A 21,688-nucleotide genomic window follows, 5' to 3' on the forward strand; every position below is an offset into this window, starting at 1 on the left:
TAAAATAAAAAAACAAATTCTCTTAATCGTATTGCATGTAAAAAATACATTACACAATTTGCTAACCGTAAACGCACTGATATCTATACTAGTTTGATTTTTTCGTTCGTTGTGAATTAGGTAGGTTTTACACAATATGCTTACGCGACCAGACCACAAAGAAAATGTAAGTTTAATCAGTGTAAAGCTGAGTCAATAAACTCGTAGTTAAACCTTAATAAATATATTAACTATTTTAATACAAGTGTTAACAAGCTGCAAGAAAAAAAAATAAGATTATTATTAATTATCTTATTTTAAAATATAGTTATACATACATATTTATATTATAATATATGTATAATATTTATTAAATAATATATTTAACGCTATTTTGTGATAGTATAATTATATTACTTGGGTGCCTACTTAAAACTTGAGTATAGATAAATAAATCCAGATTAATGAAATTTGTAATTTATTTAGACACGATTGAGAAAGAAAATAGCCATCAAAATATAAACATGGTTTCTATTGAAAAAAAATGATAGGGAACTTGTACAATGTTGCCTAATTTATTCAACAATTTATTATTAGATACTTTGCATTAGACACACGCATCGAGCCATTGTATATTTGTATAATGCACATTTCTGATTCGAATATTAATACAAAAATATATACGATATTACGATTTAATATATTATATAAATTTAATTTTAATCAAATAAAATATTTTTCTTGTCCATTTCTATGATTCTTCTTTCAATTCTCATTTCACTCAAACTAGGTACTCACAGTTCCATATAGACATATAGTATATAGTCTTAACACTCTTAACATATTTACTTAGTCCAAATGACTTGAGTGATAATCAGTTCAACTCAAAGAATATAACTACCTCCTCGACTCTCTCAATCATATTCACAATAAGACTGATGTCAGCATTATTGGAAATCTAATTATACTATCTAGTACTTATACCTACGTGTTGTTAATTTTGTACTAATTTATTATAGTATAAATATCAACTGTCATTTGTCATTATTATATGTTAAGCAAAAAATTAATGCACGTAATAACTGCTGATTAATAAGTAAACATAATAATTATGTCATGGCTAGAAATAATATAAACAACACAAGTGCTGTCACTGCTGTGGAAAATCCTATATGGATCACTGACTATAACCTTATTACAATTTTACCCTTTGCATGCGTAAATAAGATGAGACTTAACTCCTAGTTGAAAATTACCCCATCCTCCCAAATAGTATAATTTTTAGTCCACAACACTGACGTTAATACACTGTAATATATAGATAATGATAATCATTAACTCTATATCAACGCAAGCGTACAGTTTTAACACGTTTATGGGACATGTAAACACAGTTGTGCGCTGCCGATGAGATTTTGTTACTGAATTATTGTAAAATCGATTTCAGACGATTTGAACATACGAAATCGAAATATATATGCAAAGGCAGCACGAAACGATGTATAAATACATAGCAAACAGCTACGGCACCATAAATCCAAACTCACATTTGTACAATTTTTTTTGCGTGCGTTATTTTACGTAGCTAATTTTAATAGACTATAAATTAAGTGGCGTTGGTGAAATAGCTATAAAAAATGTCTATATAATAGTAGGTATACCTACTACCCACCCCAAACCACAATAGGTCAATTAACTCCTTTTTAACTACTAATTAAAAGCAAATTGTCGAATCTCTTTTGATATAAGGTAGTTCAAACCTACCCACTTAAATTACCTATTATGACATTTGTCACAGTTGAACCATAAGATTCTAATCCGTAACAATACGAATTCTGCAAGTTCTTGAATAGTTGAATGCGTATATAATATTATTTTTTAAACTGCTCGACAAGTTTGTCTTAAATAATTGGTTTTTTATTTAATATTAAAAAAATTGTAAATGTGTACCTAACCTAAACTGTAAGCTAATAACCATGTTGTTGATGCTGTAACAAAAAAAAAAAATTTTGAACCTGAATCGAGTGTCCACAGTGCGTATAAAAAAATGTGTCAATTGTAGCCTATACAGTACAATAACAGTAGTACAGTACTCGATTTAAGGGAAAGTACCTAGACTAATTTTTCAGAAATATTATGGTGTATCCCTACTTTTTTTTAAGGTGGAACACACGGGATGATATATCTTTTGTACGAGTTACCTACTGAATATCATAATTCATAATAATTATTTTAGAGATTTTTGTGATTTAAAACAAATATATATATTATAGCTAGCTTTTCTATAAACGTTAGTCATAACTCATAACTTCAGTTATATAAATCTTAACATAATTATTTAGGTATATATAGTGTAGGTTATAACTTATCATTAATGTCTGCAATTATCATAGATCGTTGTTTCTTAATTTTATTTTATAAGCTATAAATACGAGTAATAAAAAACCTTTATTCGGCTATTACCTATAATATAGTATAATTATTATAGTTTTTACCATTGCCAATATTTTATAATAAATTGTTTCTTTTAACTTTTTTATGTTTTAAATTGATTATTTATAAATATTTTTTTTACATATAGGTACCCAATAAAAAGAGCCCAAGGATACGAATGAGGGGAATTAAAAAACGTATAAAAAGTGATGAGTACGGAATATCTTCTTTTTTTTTAAACCAAACATACTTTAAATACATTTATTTAGTCAATAATTCTAGCAACGCTGAGTATTTAAGCGAATACCAGAATAAGTGATGCGTACCTTAACGCGTACAACAAATTTCTGACGTCCGCAGCATCGAATGAAATCGATATTATTCGACACCGAGTCACCGAATCATTAAGAGCATTCCATGTATGTAATGTCGTACTGAGGTAGGTAAAAATATATTAAATGTAAGTATGATTGCATGAATGTATATTTTACGCGCACCGACGCTAGCGCCGCGTTAGATTTTGTTTAACCCAACTGGGAAAATGAGCTGACGCCTGACGACATGTTAACTCAACTGAAAGTCTGAAATTATTATAATATATTATTTTGTTTTTTTGACGGTTGGCGGCCGGTCGAAAAAGAAAAAAATATTTTAATGTCACATTACTTCGAAAACAACACTATTATATATAATTTAAGTAGATATTAAAAGTTTGGTTGCGACACTCAAATTTGTTGTTCAATCCATTACACTATGATAAGACTATGTTCTATGTACTATCTACTACGTTAAAGTGAACCTTAGTATATAATAAAATAATCTCGAATTTCATCTTACGAACGATAAAACTGGAATCTATAAATAAATTTGATCAAAAATTTCGTGGATAACTGACGGGTCGAATAATTGACGTGCGTATAAATTGACACTGACCGCTGTATATAGGTATATTGACGAGCCTCATCACTTCCGGTCTGACGATTCGCGTCAACCGTTTCCCGAGGATTTATCGTCAAGGTGAGACGTACATCAATCACCTATGTATATTATTCACAGATTCCTCTTATTAAACCTAACTGTTATTTTCAATTTATTGTAGTTGCACGTCGTAATTATGTAGTAACACTAAATATATATAATATAATAATATTATGTGAAATAATATAATTAAAATTAATAGTTATAATTTTATAATCGTGTTATTAAAAGAACTGTACGTGTACATTTAACAACATTGGTGAATAAATATGCATCCTCGCTCTTCTTTTAACCTTTAATTAATTAATTAAAATTCTGAATTTCGATCTATAAGTAAACTTATAACGACCATAGTCCGTAGTTTTAATTTAAGTATGTATTTGGAATTAAATGGGATTTTTAGACAATTTTAGGAGTGGTATGTGTATACAAACTTCTATTTTTCAAACGAGAATCACCCCGCACCCGCCCACTTTTATTTACTGTAAATAATTGTTAAACAAATTACATTTCTAAACGAAAACATATCTAAATCGAAATTTAAACGAGTAGTTTCATGAGCCATTAAAAAGTTTATTAGAATAATAGATCTTGATAATGGCCGCATATAAAAAATATCTGTATTCTGTTTCTGTAATATTTAATCTAGTACTTTTTATATTATATTAGACAATTTTCAAAAATTATAAAATGTCAATAGTTATATTCACATTCAAGCGCAGTTCTTCTCCTATTATTATATTATTTCATATTGACATATTGTACATTTTTCTTGTTACGATACACGATACATATTATTATTATATTGATTTTCAAATCATCATAACCCATATTCATATAATCATCATATTTCCTTTACATATAGTATCTTGCAGGTCTGTTAAAATATCAAATAATCCTTAAAATATCAAAACACGACTATACACAAAGCTTAATAATAATTCAAAATATTATGCTTGTTCGAATTTCAGTTTAGACGCGTTAACGTTTAAAAAAAAAAAAATCATCTGTTTAACAATTTACAGTAAACAAAAGGGCACTCCACGAATGGCACAAAAATCGAACTCTCGTGCAATTTAAAATTATGCAGATATAATCGAAAATACCAAAAATCAGAATTCGGATAAACGCGCACGCCGTCGAGGAAACAAAACACGGGTGAATCGCTCTCTCCGCCATTAGTTTGTAAAATCCAAGTTTAAGCAGTCGATTGTGCGTGGCCGTATGCAACGTAAATAAATACCTACTATTCTTTTCTTTGTTCGTGGCTTGCGCCCTGCATAAGCGACGCATATTACTACTATACGAGCGGCATACGACTAAATAGTACGCTCTATCGGCCGCTTATTTGGAGACGGCGCTGCAGCATCGTTTGAATGTTCGAAATCGACGTTCAGGGTTTCAGACTTCTGACGCGTTCGCCGTTGGCGGTTCGGTATACCGACAACCGATCAGCGTATCGCATCGTTCCAGGTATTGTATGCCGTCCAGCATTTTCGTTGTATATTATTATAAAATGCACTGACGGTCGAGTACACTACGACAAAAGACCTATGTCAATTGAAACGTTTGCTTTTCATGTCGAAACTCCCACATCATAGAACAACCAAAACACACTGATTAGCATGGCGTTCTGTAGTATTATGTACTAGTATTATAATCCTAATAGTGTAATAATAATATTGTGCAAACCCTTGATTTTATTTGTCTTGAAGATATGGTAATCCTATCCTTGGTACCCGTGGTATTGTGGTAGTATCCGTTAGGAAGAGTGGTAGTGGGTCTTCTATTCACCGGTATAATTAATTTGTAAAGAATTTAATTTCTATCGGACCAATACTGGTAGATATTAGATAGTACCTACATAATGTCGTGTAATTTATGAAGGTATCACAAAAAAAACGTTTAAAAAAATTAATAATAAACAATAAATGTATAAAATATAATTAGAAATTTACAAATAACGTACTCTTTGTACTCTTTTTTACGTTATACCTACGCCTATGACATATCTAATGAAAATTTCAATTTTTTTTTTCATTTTTTTTGAGTTAGTCATGCTTACAGTTCAAAGTTGGCCAACTTCTGTTAAAAATGGTCAATATTTTCCAAAATATTTTATAGTTGCTTTTTTTCTTAATTAATTCTAACGTTTATGTTTAATTTCATTGATATTTATAATTGTGTTTTTATGTTGCTAAACGTTAACATTTTAATAAAATGATTTTATAATAATGTCTTTATTTTTTGGATCAAATTATAACCACAAATAAACAAGAAAACTCATCATTTCAAAACCCAATTAAAATGCAAATCTTGTACGTGGCTGAGTTGAGTTTTAGTATCCAAAATCCAAATACATATTATATAATAGCCATAGCCCATAACAATTTATTAAAATTGTATAACGTTTTATGTTTAAATAACCAAAAATGTAAAAACGATATAAATATTTATTTGTATCCTTTATAAACCTCGTAATGATAATAATAAAATAATGTTACACTGGTAAGTGGTAAGTAATTCAGGAATATTGTTTTATACTTTTTTATTTTTGAAATATATGATGTTTCTAAATGTACGTTATGTGTATGCCGTGTATTATGCGATAACGATATAAAACCAGAGGACAGGACTTGTATAAATAGTCGTATATACAAATGTCGTGTACTCGTGTCCATTAGATGGTGGGATGCACAGAATACAGATAAAGAAGTATGCACAACTGCAGCGATTGTGGACGCTATAGAAGTATAGACTATAGTCTGTTGTAGTTGTATAGTACGCTACGGTATTGTGGCACTGGTTGCCGGCGGGGATATAAGAATCGTATCATATGATATCCCCACCATTTTCGTAACACGAATTTCCGATCGCTCCGTATTTACTACAAAAACATATAACTATAATGGCCAGTGGCTATTTTTTTTTTTCATAGACGTATAATATTAATTGACACGATAAATCAAGGCAATTAACTTATGTATAAAAAAAATATCATATGTTAATTCAGAACATTTTATAACAGAGTTGACCTGCTTAATAGAGTATTAATGAGTATTGAGGTTTTTGACCAACTTAGCTTAATTTTAAAAGTTGATGCGCATTCATTCGTATACCTGGTTATTAAAATAGGTATTCTATTGCTTCTATTAACAGTTTTTAGTCGTTAAGTCTATAGTAAATATTAATATATTATATATTCCATATGGTATAAGTATAATCGTATATAAGTAAAAGTAATTCTACAATTATCGTAATAAACTAATAACTAATAATTATAATAATACAAAAGCGTCAATGCACGATACGCTTAGTACATGCTATCGTTTATTTGTGCAATGTAAATATTAAATAATGTAATTAGGTGCATTATACATTATACTACATAATACCCATAAGATACGTGCATTTAAATAAGTTAAAAACCTTTGTATACAATTATAATAAAACAAGTAAAATAATTAGTTTACTTAATAACGAGTCATAGTAGTTTTACATTTTTGTAATTCGAACGTATAGGCCGTATATATTATTATTTAAAACATACACTTCTATATTTTTCACAAAATATTCAATTAAACTTAAAGATGGGTTATCATTTATTTATAATTCAGTATATGTATATTAAATGTTTTTTATATTATACACAAAATAAAACAATAAATTGTGCATATTAAAACGAGTATAAATCTATAACAGACGTATTGGCGAAGCTAAAGGGCTGGTCAAGCCTTTTGAATAAGTCTACTAATTCCCAAAACGTACATTGAACGTAATTATTATAAATATGGGAACCTATAATGTATTTATAATGTTTCATATAATATATAAATCAATACAAATTGCCGTTTGGCGTTTAATAAATAAATAATCAAATTTAAAACCTGTATACATTTGACTATTTGAGCAAATATGTAATAGCATTTGAGCCAGTTAATTACATTTTTTTTTTGTACAAGTTATAACTATTTTATTCAAGTAGATAATAAAGCTTAAAATACAGAGCCAGGCATATCAGTCCCTCCAAACAATTTTATCAAATTCTAATTATGTAGTAATAAGGCATTTTAAGATTAAAATTGACTATAATCTGTTTTGATTATACATTTATACAATTTATTTAGTGTTATGGAGCGCTTCGCAAATCCGGATTGATTTATAGACAATATTATGCATACTAGTCTATACCTTTAGCTATTTAATTAATTATCTATCGTTTTATAATATAATAATATGAAATCGATTTGAATTTCGAATAATCGGATTCTAGTTTATTAACTAAATATAATAATAGTATTAATATAAATTAAACAAGATTTCAGTTATAATGGACCGCAGAACGGGGGAGGGGAGTTAAAGGCCTGCATGCAAATTTACTACAAAAGTTTCAAGGATTTTTCACGGTCCGCAATCTCATTTCCTTGGCTCCTTTATTAACGTGACTGCATATATATATAATGTAATAATACAATTAAACTATTACATAATTTAAGTTTTCTACAAAACTACAATAATATATTATTAAAGTTTACAATAATTATTCAGTATACTGTTAGTTATAATATGTATTAGTATTATTATGTAAATAATAATTATATAAACCTGGTCAAACGGTCGATCGGAATTCGCAGACGACGTCAAAGTCGATCCCCTTTTGTTAGAATTTATTGTTGTACATTTAGTAACCCTCTTTCCCATTATAAATCCTAGTGATCGTTGTCGACAGTTTAGTGATATGTATTTTTATGGTTCGTCCAAGACAAAATATTTTCTCGTTAGATCTTTATCAAAAAATAATTTGGTTACTCCTGTTTTATAATTGAAAAATCGAACTCGCAAACAACATAATATTATACACTATATTACTATAAGTCTATAATATAGAACATGAGTCACCAAAAGGCGGCCCGCAGACAAAGAATTATATGTGTTATTGTTGTAAATTATTATTTTTGTTAAATATTATTGGTTTTTAAATAATGTAAATGTATATTTAGAATTTTGATGGTCCGCGAAAAATTTTCAGATTCCTAATGTGACCCTTCAAAAATATTAATTGGTGACCCCTGCTATGGAAATACTTGAACGACTACCAAATTAATATAATACCTGCTGAACATTCGGCGGGGGTGGTAGACAGCAGCACACTTTAATGTCTCAGACTCTTAGCCATTGTTCCTTATACGTATATGCCTCCTCGTATTATAAATAATGCCATTTGCCCACTACAGATACTGGACATGTGTACAGTGTACTCCAAAGACGAGTGTTAAATATAGACTATAATATTATTGTGCGGATAGGTAAAATATTATGTACTCGAACGAAATTATTCGTGCACGGGTTCACACGCTCACCTTTGAAAGTTGTGGTGTAAGTCCAATCGTCCTTAGACACCCATCGGTACGCTACGTCGTTGTACCGGCGCAACGGGTCTTCGTCCAGTACGCCGTTGGATCGCAAGTCGGCGAAGACGCCGCCGGGCACGTGGCCCGTTCCGGAGACACCTGAAAACACGACGGCGTAATATATATATATGTACAACAATATATATTGTATAATAACACTATTATTATTCACTGTAGTCGTTTAGATCGTTATAGCTGCTATAGGTCGTATGCGCGTAGGTATATAATATTATTATAACACATATGGAGGGTGCGGTGTGATGTGTACTATTACGTTGGTCCCGGGCGGAACAAAGAAAAAAAATCATGTCGTTTTCCAAATCGGATATTCGGACGTATTTGATATTTTATAACATAAAATCGTGGATCTGAATTATATACTGGTCACATATCGCCATATCGGTGCAAAAGATCGTATATATCAAATCACTGCAGTACTGCACGCGGTTGTGACTTGTGAAGTGTTCAAATTTCAAATTAAAAAAAAATACAAAATAGACATTACAAAAAATGTCCCTCGATCTTTGACGAAATAGCCGGTGGCGGAGGAGGGGCTACGAAAAACGTGGGGTCTTCCGGACAGGACGAAAGTGATGATTTGCCTATACCTACGAAATATATTGTGTTTAAGTCGCGGTACACACATTATTTTAAAGTCCCGTCAATCATTTCACTCACTGGCATTTCTGTTAGCGAACCGCCAGCTGGACGAGTCCAGCGGCCACTCGAATACCGCGCCGGACGCGGCCGACCTGCACAGGAGGAACAGCACGGACGCTACAATTACGATGTCGAGCTGCATGATTCTCGCGAGCGCCGCACCGCCGTATCCGGTTCGCCAGCAAAAGTCGTACTGACTATAGTGACTACTGCCGATACGGTGTCCCGAGTCCGAGACTTCGAACGTCACTCTCTGATTGCGTCCGTCCGCAAGCCAGTGCCGTCTCTCACATTTCGTGTATACCACACGAGACCGTACAATCGCAATATTTATATATTAATGTAATATAATATATCGTACACAGCGTAGTGAGCATAACTACGCGGTCGTACTATATTATCACATTATTATAGCGAACCAGCGCGGTATATCCCGCGAACGCTACGTATTACGTCGTTTGTTATTATTTACGCGCCGTACCGCGGCAGCTGATGGCCGTACAACATTGTATTTAACGTACGATCATCTTAAGCGTATATTATTATGCACACGAACGCAAATCTTCGTATACACGTCCTCTTATAGTACCCATCGTGTAATATTACACAAAACAGTAAAATATCCGACGGCCACGGCGTGGTTGTGCGTACGATTAATAATAATATTTTTGTATTATTTCGTACGACCGTCCGTCCAAGTGATTATATTAATGTTTGTTTTGTTCCATCCGGTATAATATAATATTATAATTAAAAAAAAATAAAATAATATACAATTATTATTGTTGTTGGTTATTTGTTATTATTATATATATACACGAACGTCGCGTTGTTATTATTGTATATTATTATTATTATTATTATTATACGGTGTACATCACTATACAGCCGCGTTTGCGTACGTGCCGTAGTACCACGCATGCTCCTCGGTCGGAACGCGACCCCTCCACCCTCCCCGAACAAACGATGCCCGCCACCGGCGACGACCGAACGCGAGCCGTCCAGCGCCACCGACTCGACTCGCGCTGGCAGTCGAAGTTTGACTGCTTTGGCTTGCGGACGTGCGTTCACCGTTCGTACTGAGCCTCCTCCTCCCAATCGATAGCGCCATCGTTGCCGTTGCCGATTCGAACGTAAACCGTTCGCGCCACGAACGTAAATCCGTTTCCAGCCGATTCCTTGCGATCCACGGCCGACCCGAGAGACCGGGAAGACGCGCGACCAGGACGTCGAAACGACCACCACAACAACAACAAAAACAACAATGGAAGAAGACCAAAATGGCGTCGTCGTCGGGCGGCCGCCGAACAGCGATACCTGCGGAATGATCGTCAACCACGGCGGCGGGGACGACCGGACGACGGCGGCGGCTGCGGCTGCGGCACCGCCTACACCAGCGCTCCCGGCGGCAGCGGCCACAGCTTTCGGAGCCCCGGCGCGCCCAGCGCCGCGGTACGGCGCCCATCACAACTGCAACAATAACAATTCGGTCATCAAAGGGCAGCAGCACCAGTTAAAGGTACACCATACGTCTTTTTATGCCGTCTAACCTCGAGTTTTAACTCGACGTTTACCCGCGCTTTATCCCCACACCGGGTTTCCCGATTTTTGTCACCCTTCCCGCAGTGGTAAGCCGACGACGGAAAGTAAAAGTATTTTTTTTTTTTTTTGATGAAATATGTGGACGTCGGTTTACTCGTACGTCCTACGATTTTTACGTTTAAAACAGTATAATTTATATTATGGTGTACGCAATGTGTTGTGCACCCGATTGTTTTCCACGGGTAAATCTCGTCGGCCGTCCAAGTGTTGTTTTACGAACACACGGTATATTTGGCTTCCAACCGTCGCACAATATAGTAATATACCTTCGCCGTTTAATGTGACTGCTGGAATAATACACTATGCAGTGTGCCAAGGACGACCACTATACACATTACAGAACGTGTTTTTCACTTCGATTATTGTTATTGTTGGTTTATGATTCCTTATGGCTTAATAATATTGCGTTGCGTGCCTAAACTGTTGAATTCACTGAGATAACTTGTTCGGTAACCGAATGCGCCCGGTGGACATTTCGAGAATTTTTCCATTAAAAAACAAATATTATTTATTGATATTACCTAGTCACGGTTTAAGGTAATCGTGTGTTGATCTAGATAATTTATTTGGAGGGGATGAGGAGAGTTTTAAAAATAACATCTAGGATTTCATAATGTTCATCATATTATTAGATATAAAATAAGTTTAAAAAATACTGTTTGTTAGTTAACTGTCGTTTTTATTTGGTATTTGGCACTCGTAAAATATCGCTTACCTAGACAGAAGATTCTCATGATTCTGTTCTATTGTTTAATTTAAACTTAAATTACCAACAGTACTTGACATACAATACATAAACTTTATGCTTGTATGACTATTAAAAAAATTTAGAATTATAACGTATCTAATTTACTATCCTGAAAATTAGAAAGTAGTATCCTCATATTCCATTAAAAATCTATTATATTAGTGTGTATTATATATTGAATTATATTTACCCTGAATATCTAAATTGAAAGTTTAACCAAAACTTTTTCAATCAATAGTTAGTGCTGTTATTTTTTTAAACTGGCATTTTTTTTTTCATCATAATAAAATTAATAAAATATTTTATAGGGTCCTGGTAATCTAGATCACAGAAATAGACGTACGCGTCGCGGTAAACGTAAAAGCAGAAAGCAAACACCATACACGAAGGATGGGATGTTGTTTCGAGACAAAGCTGTTGCTCCAAATAACACTAATCAGTTTTTAATGGATGATCATAATGATGGCCCAGACATAGATAAAAAATTATTTGCAAGATATAATAATGAAAATGGACGTACAAGAAATTCAAGTTATACTAGTCTCGAATCTGAGGGTGAACAGATGTATTCTTCATCAGATGATGATGGCACTTCAATACAAAAGGAATTTATCGAATCCTATAGACTTGTTCAAGAAGAAGAATTGGCGGGGTTGACTCAAAACGAACTTGTTCAACGAGTGATTGAGCTCGAAGAAAAAGTTCAATTGCTTGAGGCCAATAAGAGGTAATAAAAGAAAATTATATTCACTAATTAGAATAATTTATTTAATATCACTACTTGACCATAACATTATCATATTTTTTATATTTTAATTTCTTATAAGTAAAATTTAAAAACAAATAAATAATTAAGTTATTATTTTTATTTAATATAGGTTTAAAAAAAATCCAGACACATATTTAAATGGCATAGACGATGAAGAAAACTCTATTGATCTAGAAGAATATAAACTAATGCAAATACAGAATAGAGAATTGACATCACAAAACAAAGTACTACAAGCTGAAGTCGAAACTCTTAAACAAAAACAAAACAAGATGAATAATGATTCAGATAGCTCTGTAGATAGTGGAAGTTCATCAGACTCCAGTAGCTCTTCTAGTTCATCTGATGGACAAGAAATAGAAATGAAGTTTTTATTACGGAGTAGTGGAAGAGATGATTGATCAGTCAAGTACTAAAATGTAAATGCTTTTTCCTTGTAAATATTTAAGTATAAATATATATATATATATTTTTTTTTTAAGAACAGCTTCTGATAACTGATACTTTTTATGTTAATAATATTAAGTTTTACCCATTTTCCATAAAATGATCATTTGGTTATTTTTTGAAACTCATTGTATTTTAATTTACCGGTATGATACATAATATATATTTTATTTTGTGTAATTCCGGTAATGATCTCGAGTATTATAAATAATTTATGCTGAATGCTTTGGTTTTACCATTATAAATCATCAGAACATAAACTCCTTTGATTTTATTATATATGTATAATTTTTTTTTTTAATTATATAATTCCAAAACAATCCTTCAACAATAAATCGACTTTTTAAAACCTATTAAAAACTTTATGAAATGTTAAATTTCAAGAAATCTAATATTTTGTACAGGTACAATGTTGCGGTATAAGTTGTACGTTTATTTTATTTATTTTTTTAATGTAAGATTAAAATAAAAAAATTTTAGAACTGTTAAACACAAATAGTTAAAATTTCACTGGATTTTATTTTATTAATAAATTTACAGATTTGTATTAAAACTATAGCATAATACCAACTTAATTTTGGATACTACTTGTAACCAAATATTATATTGGTTTTATTAAATATAATATGCTATTTGTAAATTAAAAAAATACATAAAATATATACTTAAAACATCACTTTAAATAAAACAAATAAAAAAATCATTAAATTGGTACAGAAAAAAAAAATAAGTAACTGTTAGGACATAAAATTAGGAGTTGCAATTTTAACAATCACTTATAAAATTGGCAAAACGTTTTTAAATACATATTAATGTTCTGGAGTGTCAACCATTAAATACCAATATTTGCATAACATATCATCTTTGACCTGCTGTTTTTTAATGGTGTCTTCTTTATTAACCATTAAATCAAAACAAGCTTCTAAATAATGCCTTGTTTTGAAATAGCTTTTAATTAGTAGTTCTAACAATTCGGCCATCTCCAAAGTAGTATCTATAAACAAACAAATAAATAATATATTGATAATAATGTAGTTTGCTAATGCTTCATACATTGTACAAAGCATCTTTACAACAATAATTTAATAATAAAAGACATTTTAAAAGATTGTACGAGTACAAAATTTAGGCATGTAATCGAATACATTATCTCGTCTATAAATCTAATAAAGTAAGTAAAATAATCTTAACAAAGAAAAAACATCTCTGAATAATAAAAAATTCAAATAATGGATGTTTACTGTGTAATAAAGAGATTAAATTATATTATGGGTGTGTACATAATAATATAAAACATACATGAAAGAGTATAATGCCGATTTAACATTCGCGTAATAATCTGGCTCCAACACATTGTACTGGATTTTCATATTGGTTTATAAATTATACTATTCTTGAAATAAAACGAAATGATAAATGAAAATTCACCTATCTTAAGCAAAAAAGAGATTGATCTATTGATTAAAACATTTTTAATTTGGATAAAAATACATAACATAATATGTAAAATATGTATGTTTAATTTAAATATTACTAAATATAAATACATATTATACATGTAATTAACAAAAATGTACATGCAACTTGTGTGATATGTTATATTATGTTTCAGAATGTTTAATGGTTTAATGTAAACTGTGAAGTTTGGCAGTGATCACTTTAACATGGAACTTAGTGATAACTTATGCCTAACAAATAACCATCAGGTAATTCATTTGTGAAGTACCTAAGTAATACTGTAGTAGTATGTGATAAATATATAGCACTACATTATTTACTATAACATTTTAATTAACAGGCTATTATTTTTGATATTGAAATAAAACTCATTCAACCATAAAAGGTAGAAATATTAGACTGTTGCTGATGTAAGTAAGAATTTAATTCTCAGCAGTTATTATTTTACAATATTTTTTAGTTATTGTTTTGAATTTATTAAAAATTTATGTTTAAAAGATATTATGGAGAAATTAGATATACAGAAAAAAAATAAAGATAGTTTTAATAGTTGTTGTTTCATTAAATAAGAATTAAAAAATTTTATTTTATTATTTAATGGATACCGACTATAATAACTATTGAATTAATTAAAGGTGTAGTTAAATTGTATTAGTGATATTTCAATATTTCACTATGAAACCTTAACATACTGAACATGAACCCAGTCAATAAGTTTTTTTTTTTTTTTTAGATTAAACATCTGCCGAAAAATGACAGCAACTGGTGTAGCATTGACGTCAGAAACAAAATGTTTGCAAAATAAACATAGTAGGTAAAGAGATAAATTGTTCTATTAATAGTGGATAGAAAATTATTCTGCTAAAATACAGTTTAAAAATAATTCTCAGTTAGTAGTTTTTAATTTTAATAATTTTATAATATTATTAACTGAGAATGTGATGAGTTCCTTAAAATAGTCTAGCGTAATATATTAATAATAATAAAATGTTGTAAATTTATACAAGTTAACAGAGTATAATTTGTATATTTAGTCTTTTATAGCAAAGATTAAACGTTTTTAACAGCAATACATACTTCTCAATGAATAGTAATTGACATAAAAAACCAACAAAGGAAAACAAATTCATCTACTCATATAATTTTTCAACTTACATTATTTGTGTATTTTCTTGAATAAAATAGAAATAAAAGTTTAATATGAAAATATGAACATGCTCTTTATCTTATATCCAACAGTTTTAGGTTTAATATGAGACCTATTATTTAACTAATCAAATTAAATAATTTATCACAGGTCTATGGTGTTGGCTAATGTGTCATAGAGCCAAAAAAATGAATTGCTGATTCTGAAATGATTCTAAAGGTCAGAGCGTGGTGTCAAATATATCCAGGAATTTACTACTATCTACAGATAAATACATTTTATTTATGGATGATAATTATTTAAAAACAGAAAATACACCTGGATTGAAGATAAAATATGGAGTTTTAAATTCCAACAGCTAGTACTCAAGATAAAAGGTTAAAATGAATGACAAAATCTAAATTAAAACATTTGAAAATTGTTAAAATTTTATATTTAGTCATATTGTTTATTATATTATACTTATATTGTATATCATAGTATTATGTCAACCAAAATAAAATAAAATAATTTTTTTTATAAAATACAGAATTATATTTTTTACTCTAGAAGCCCAATAAAAAAACGCAGTTAATATACCGTTTAGCGGTATAATAAAGTTTACTTTATTATGTTATAAATCAAATTTAATGTAATTCACCAAATATAATTACTTACATAACAAATGTACTTACTATATGATGACAATTCATACATCTTTGGATTGGTACTCATCTTTTGTAATAGGATTTTCCATAATTCTAGTGTCTCCATAATTTCTTTAAAAACAGATATGTGTTGATTGGATAGTATGCATTTTAATAAAACCAATATTTGTGTCGCCTAAATTGATAAAACATAAGTTAATAATTAATAGTTATTTAATGTTTAGAAATTAGATTAAAACATTTACTGTGTGATTGGTTATATTTATTTTTTCACTTAAAATATGTATTTTTAATACATTACCATTAAATAATCATCCCGTATTGTAAGATAAAATCGTTCAGTTTCTGTCACAGATTGTCCAAATCCCATTATTTTATTACAAGTATCCAACACACCTAAATCAACTTTTTCCATATAATGTTTATAATATAACCACATATGCAAGTAAATTTGTTGTATTTCAGATCGTAGCTCAGTTGAATGTTCAGTAATTAAACATAGTTTCCATTTTGAATCTTTTGTAGGTACTTTCATTAACCTAAAATAATTGCATACTTTTTTAATATTAATTCACAAATAAACAGGATTAGAAAAATATATATGGTCTGTCAAGCAAGAGAATGTGCCGATTCTGCGCAATTCCCTGCGTCGCCATGCTATCAAAACTGGTTTGCTTATGGCTGGGTATTAGGGAATGCGCAGAAAAACTAATTTTGGCTGATCTGTGGCGCGTTCTCTCGCTGGACAGAGTATAGAATTTTTATAATTGGTACTGAAAAAGTAGAATATAGACTGCTAATTATTAAACATTTAAAATAACAGAATAAATACAATATAAATACATAATTAATTAATAAAAATAATCTACTTACTCAAAACATATTTTGTAAAATGGTAAAATTTCTGATGAGCATTTGTTCAATGTTGGTTTCCTCAGTGAAAGTTCTTGAATTGATTCAGGCTTCTTGTGAATAACTTTTGGGCAGAGCTTTAAAATAACAGATTCTTATCAATTTATTTATTTCTTAAGAAGTAATATTTCTTTTATTTTATAAAAATAAAAATATGTGATTTGTTTCAAAAATGCCTAATAGATCATAGATAACATAAAAAATAAACGGTTTAATTACCAACACATTATAAATATTTTGAGCAGTACTGTCGTTGAATAATAAACTATTTTTATAATAGAATACTTGTTATATAATATGAAATATGGATAATTAATCATAAAATTACGAAATAAATAGAATCTCAGTGAAGTAATATTATATTTAGATAAATAAGGAAATATTCAGGGGTAGTTTTTTTGAGTTACAAAAGGTCATTATAATTTAATTTATTATCGTTTTCTCTATAAATTTGGACATTTTCAAATGGAGATTTTATACTTTTTTTTTTTTTTTTTGGTATAAAAATAATTTGTTTATGTTTGGTTTTTAAATATATTCAATATATTACGTTTTCATATTAATGAATGAAAAAGATAAATTTTTTGTAATTCTAACAAAATGTAATGTTGTTATCTAGAAAAATTATAATCTAAATCATTTATTTATTTTTTTAATCAGATATATTTATACATTTATTAGTTTTAAACTACTAATTATTATTATTATACTACTTTTTATTTGTAATATTTGGATGATCAGTCTAAACATTAAAAAGTAATGTCATCTTCAATTAAATATTTAAGCAATATAAGTATAATATGGAAATGTCTTATTCAGCGAAAATAACCAATAAATTTAAATAAAAAATAATTTAAAACCTATAATTAAAATGATAAATGTTTTTAATGGATAATTAAATTATAAAGAATTTAACATAAAGCTTGACATGAAAAAAATTAATAGATTTACCAAAGTTCCTCGTTCATCTAAGAAATTACTTAGTACAATAGTTTCATTGCTCATCATCATTAATTGCTCATAGTAAGATATTTGTTCTTCATTTGGTAGCTCGAATTCAGGAACTAGAAAATAATCATGCATCAATAATTAATTTAGATCTTTTAGTACATAAAATAAATTTTATCACAAAAAGTCTAATAATGTGAACTTTTAAAAATTTAATTAAATAATGTATTATTTAGATACATTAAATTAAAGATATCATTTTTTTCCTTATGAAACAAGGTAATAACCTTACTTTTTTATTAAAAACTAGGTACTATGAATTAGTAAATTGAGTATACATCTCTAATTTTATGTAGATTTTTGAAAAATATATATGATACAAATTACTGGTTCATATTTTCATAGATGTAAATAATAATTTTAGTAACTTACCATTTATAGGATAACTAATGTTAAGAACATTTCTTCTAGGATCAAACACTTCTGATTGCATGTATAAATAAGGATTTTTATCACTACGCAATTCAACTCCTCTAAATATTAAGTACATAAAATAATTGAATTAAAAAAAAAAATTACATTTAAGGGTAAAATGTACACATTAATAAAATATTAAAATGTATTACTTAACATATACATTTTAAAAGTAAATGGCACCTTTATTACTTTATATTTATATAATATAATATAACTTAATTTTTAAAACATTATTTATATCCTCGTCAACTTTAATAATTCCTCTAAAAGACGTAAACCTCCATTTATACACACTAGTTTTCAAATTTAACAATATCTTCTTTTCCACTTACATAAAGTATTATAAGGTTATATTATTTTGCAAGTATATGATTCAATTTATATATTATAAGATATTTATATAGGCATACAGATATGTGCTGAACTATTATTAATTTTAACTGTCTTACCATTTCTATGTATAGGTTTTTATTAAAGAAAGTAACATATTATTATTATTTACAAGTTACAAATTATTGTTTAAATCAGTTAATACAGCAACTTTTACATAGTATAAAACTATAAATAGTTTAAAGTGGCTATTATATTTATACATTTCAGTGATATGTTATAAAACTTGAAGAAAATATCTTCTTAAAAATATGCAATATTACTAAAAATGAAATATTTACTAATTAATAATAATAACTAAGATTATTTATTAATATTTTTTATATTTACTCAAAATCAAATAGTAATGTCATAAATGAGATTAGAATTAAATCTGAAAATTATTCCTAAAACATACCTAACAGTTCTTAGTGAAGTTTTAAACACATTTTTAATTAAATAGATATTACTGGTATTAGGTACACCTAAGAAGTAGGTAGTATTTTATTAAGAACTAAGGAAAGTATAACTACATATTGAATAGGTAGATAAATATAGTAAATACCGTGAGTAAGCATAAGCTGGTAGTCCTTCTCTTAAATTTTTCTTCCGTCCATCCCTGTCCAGTGCTTTGTAATTTGCATTCATTTTCAATAATTCCGCAACTAAAAAATGGCATTTAATGTTAATTAACATGTAGAACAAATACTGTTCTGACTATTGACGATTCACTTACAAAAACAAAATAGTGTTGACGACGTACAGGTTAGACACCTACAGGATGAGGTTCAATGCAAACGATATAAACGCGATATGCCGATATCTACACACAAACTAAAGGAATATTATAAAACGTATAACTTAGTGACATCATAATAATAATAACATATTATTTTGAATAATACTGGTCGAAACCAAAGTACAAAACTACTGGACGACGTCGACGGAGAACGGGCCGAACTGACTACTGACGGCGAACCTTAGACAGCAGTAAGCTGTCGAGTACTTGATGTGCACTATTCGGTACTCGCAAGTTATCGGAATGCTGGACACTGGAGTCGTCAGTCGTGGAAGTCGACAGTCTGAGGAATTATTGAGAAGTGATAAACTGTTGTAGATTGTGGTAGCTGAATAACAATATATTGTATTAGATATGTATGGATGAAGTTTTGTGGGTATTAGTCATTAATGTTCAAGTGTTATCGAGTTGGAATCCGCGTTTAACGCTTACCGGATAACTACAAAAATAGCTACACATTAATGACTAATGTACCTAGTATCTACTACTATCTTGATTTGAGAATTACCTAGTACAATATTACAGTAGTACCTAGTAAAATGGAATCTACCGATTTGCGATTACCAAGACGTATTAACAGCCTGCACTACCGCAGCAACTGCTGCTACAAAACGTGCGTGATTGTATTTATATATCGACTTTTCTCCGTTTCTCGTAAGTCATAACGATCAGTTTTACCAATTGATTTCCAAGACATACGAAATTCCTACAATTTAATTGAATTTCAATTTTGGACGATATTATTAGTTTTATTGTTATTCCTCCACATGGCACAAACAAGTCTACCAAGTACCAACTGTTTAGAATTTAGAAATATTTGTTTGTAGATCAAAAATTCAAAATGTCAACGATATCGACCACGGTACTTACTAGTTACTACTATTTAATAATTCATATTATACAAACGGCATATGTTTTTGGTCTTTTCTCTTTTACATTGTTCTAACTTCCAAGTGACCAGGTTTTGTAAGTTTGTAACCGTTGTCTATAAATTAAGTACTAAGTAACTACTACAGAAGTACAAACAACACAAACACTACAAACTATAAAATCGACAAGACGACAACATTTTGTTAATATTATTATTATTCATAAGATAAACCATAGTATATTTAATATTATACCGTATACCCAACTACCCAAGTTATGTACTATGTAATATGTAGCAAAAAATACTATTTAGAGGACTCGTCACAACATGATTGGCAATTTATGCAGTATTCCCTCAGAAAGACAGACTGGGTGAAAATGTGAAATCAGTTTCATTTCACCGGATCTTGATTCTTGGGATCTTAGATCTCTAAACATGGGTTTAGCATTTTATAGCATGTTTTGTGTGACCATAATTTAGTTTTCTAAAACGAAACACCGGATATCGGTAGATACCTACTAGATATCCATATATAGGTGTACCTATATTAAATAACATTTTTAGCAAAAAAATGATTTTTAATTTGATAAATAATTAATTAGTAAAACAAAATTTAAAATGTAATCGGAATAAAATGTTTTTTCTTATATAATGTTAATAATAAAACATTTTAACTTTTATAAGCTGATTCAAAGCCTAAATTCCTTAACGCTCCCGGAAAACCCTCGTAGGAGGCTAAAAAGAAGATGGTGCAGAGACCTCTTAAATTAGAAAAAAAAAAAAAAAAAATGAGTACCTCACCTACTACTTAATAAATTTCCTGCCTTTTTACTCCCACCTTCCAATCTTTTCAATTTTATAGGGTTACCATAGGGTGATTTCTTAATCAAGTCTATTCATGTATAACTACTCTTTTCACATATACTTATTGTGCTATACTGTATAGATTGTATATTATCTCTTAAACAATAAAAAAATAAAAAAAAAAAAAAAAAAACTTTTATAAGGTTATTAGAATAAATGATTGCTCATA

General features: G+C 29.4%; 3 protein-coding genes across 8 annotated transcripts in view; 1 reads left to right on the forward strand and 2 right to left on the reverse strand.

The window, feature by feature from the left end:
- The window catches only part of LOC132918557 (beta-mannosidase), a 22,981-nt gene extending 12,657 nt beyond the window's left edge, over positions 1 to 10,324 (reverse strand). The window contains exons 1-2 of the mRNA XM_060979830.1: positions 9,480 to 10,324; positions 8,751 to 8,900 (exon numbers count right to left, since the gene is read on the reverse strand). Coding sequence (XP_060835813.1) covers positions 8,751 to 8,900; positions 9,480 to 9,603 — 274 coding nt within the window. The 5' untranslated portion in view covers positions 9,604 to 10,324. The remainder of the gene's footprint in view (positions 1 to 8,750; positions 8,901 to 9,479) is intronic.
- Positions 10,325 to 10,494: 170 nt separating this feature from the next.
- LOC132918559 (protein HEXIM1-like) lies at positions 10,495 to 16,156 on the forward strand. 5 transcript variants are annotated; one of them, XR_009660517.1, is made up of 7 exons: positions 10,495 to 10,980; positions 12,120 to 12,538; positions 12,690 to 12,999; positions 14,640 to 14,733; positions 14,826 to 14,895; positions 15,219 to 15,299; positions 15,783 to 16,156. XR_009660517.1 is itself a non-coding variant. In XM_060979834.1 (3 exons), the coding sequence occupies exons 1-3, from the start codon at positions 10,726 to 10,728 to the stop codon at positions 12,979 to 12,981; spliced, it is 966 nt and encodes a 321-aa protein (XP_060835817.1). In that variant the 5' UTR covers positions 10,495 to 10,725; the 3' UTR covers positions 12,982 to 13,304. The 5 variants fall into 5 exon arrangements, 1 of the variants encoding a protein (XP_060835817.1); XR_009660519.1 differs by having other exon boundaries at positions 15,219 to 15,295; XR_009660516.1 differs by lacking the exon at positions 14,826 to 14,895.
- Positions 13,527 to 21,111, reverse strand: LOC132918558 (uncharacterized). Of its 2 annotated transcripts, XM_060979831.1 has the most exons (9): positions 20,293 to 21,111; positions 19,722 to 20,112; positions 19,551 to 19,650; positions 18,572 to 18,672; positions 18,143 to 18,255; positions 17,153 to 17,268; positions 16,581 to 16,818; positions 16,307 to 16,454; positions 13,527 to 14,021 (listed from the first exon to the last, which is right to left on the reverse strand). In XM_060979831.1, the coding sequence occupies exons 3-9, from the start codon at positions 19,631 to 19,633 to the stop codon at positions 13,837 to 13,839; spliced, it is 984 nt and encodes a 327-aa protein (XP_060835814.1). In that variant the 5' UTR covers positions 19,634 to 19,650; positions 19,722 to 20,112; positions 20,293 to 21,111; the 3' UTR covers positions 13,527 to 13,836. The 2 variants fall into 2 exon arrangements, with proteins under 2 accessions (XP_060835814.1, XP_060835815.1); XM_060979832.1 differs by lacking the exons at positions 18,572 to 18,672; positions 20,293 to 21,111 and having other exon boundaries at positions 19,722 to 20,271.
- Between the last annotated feature and the right edge of the window lie 577 nt (positions 21,112 to 21,688).

The sequence above is a fragment of the Rhopalosiphum padi genome, chromosome 1 (assembly GCF_020882245.1).
Source record: "Rhopalosiphum padi isolate XX-2018 chromosome 1, ASM2088224v1, whole genome shotgun sequence".
Taxonomy (NCBI): Eukaryota; Metazoa; Arthropoda; class Insecta; order Hemiptera; family Aphididae; genus Rhopalosiphum; species Rhopalosiphum padi.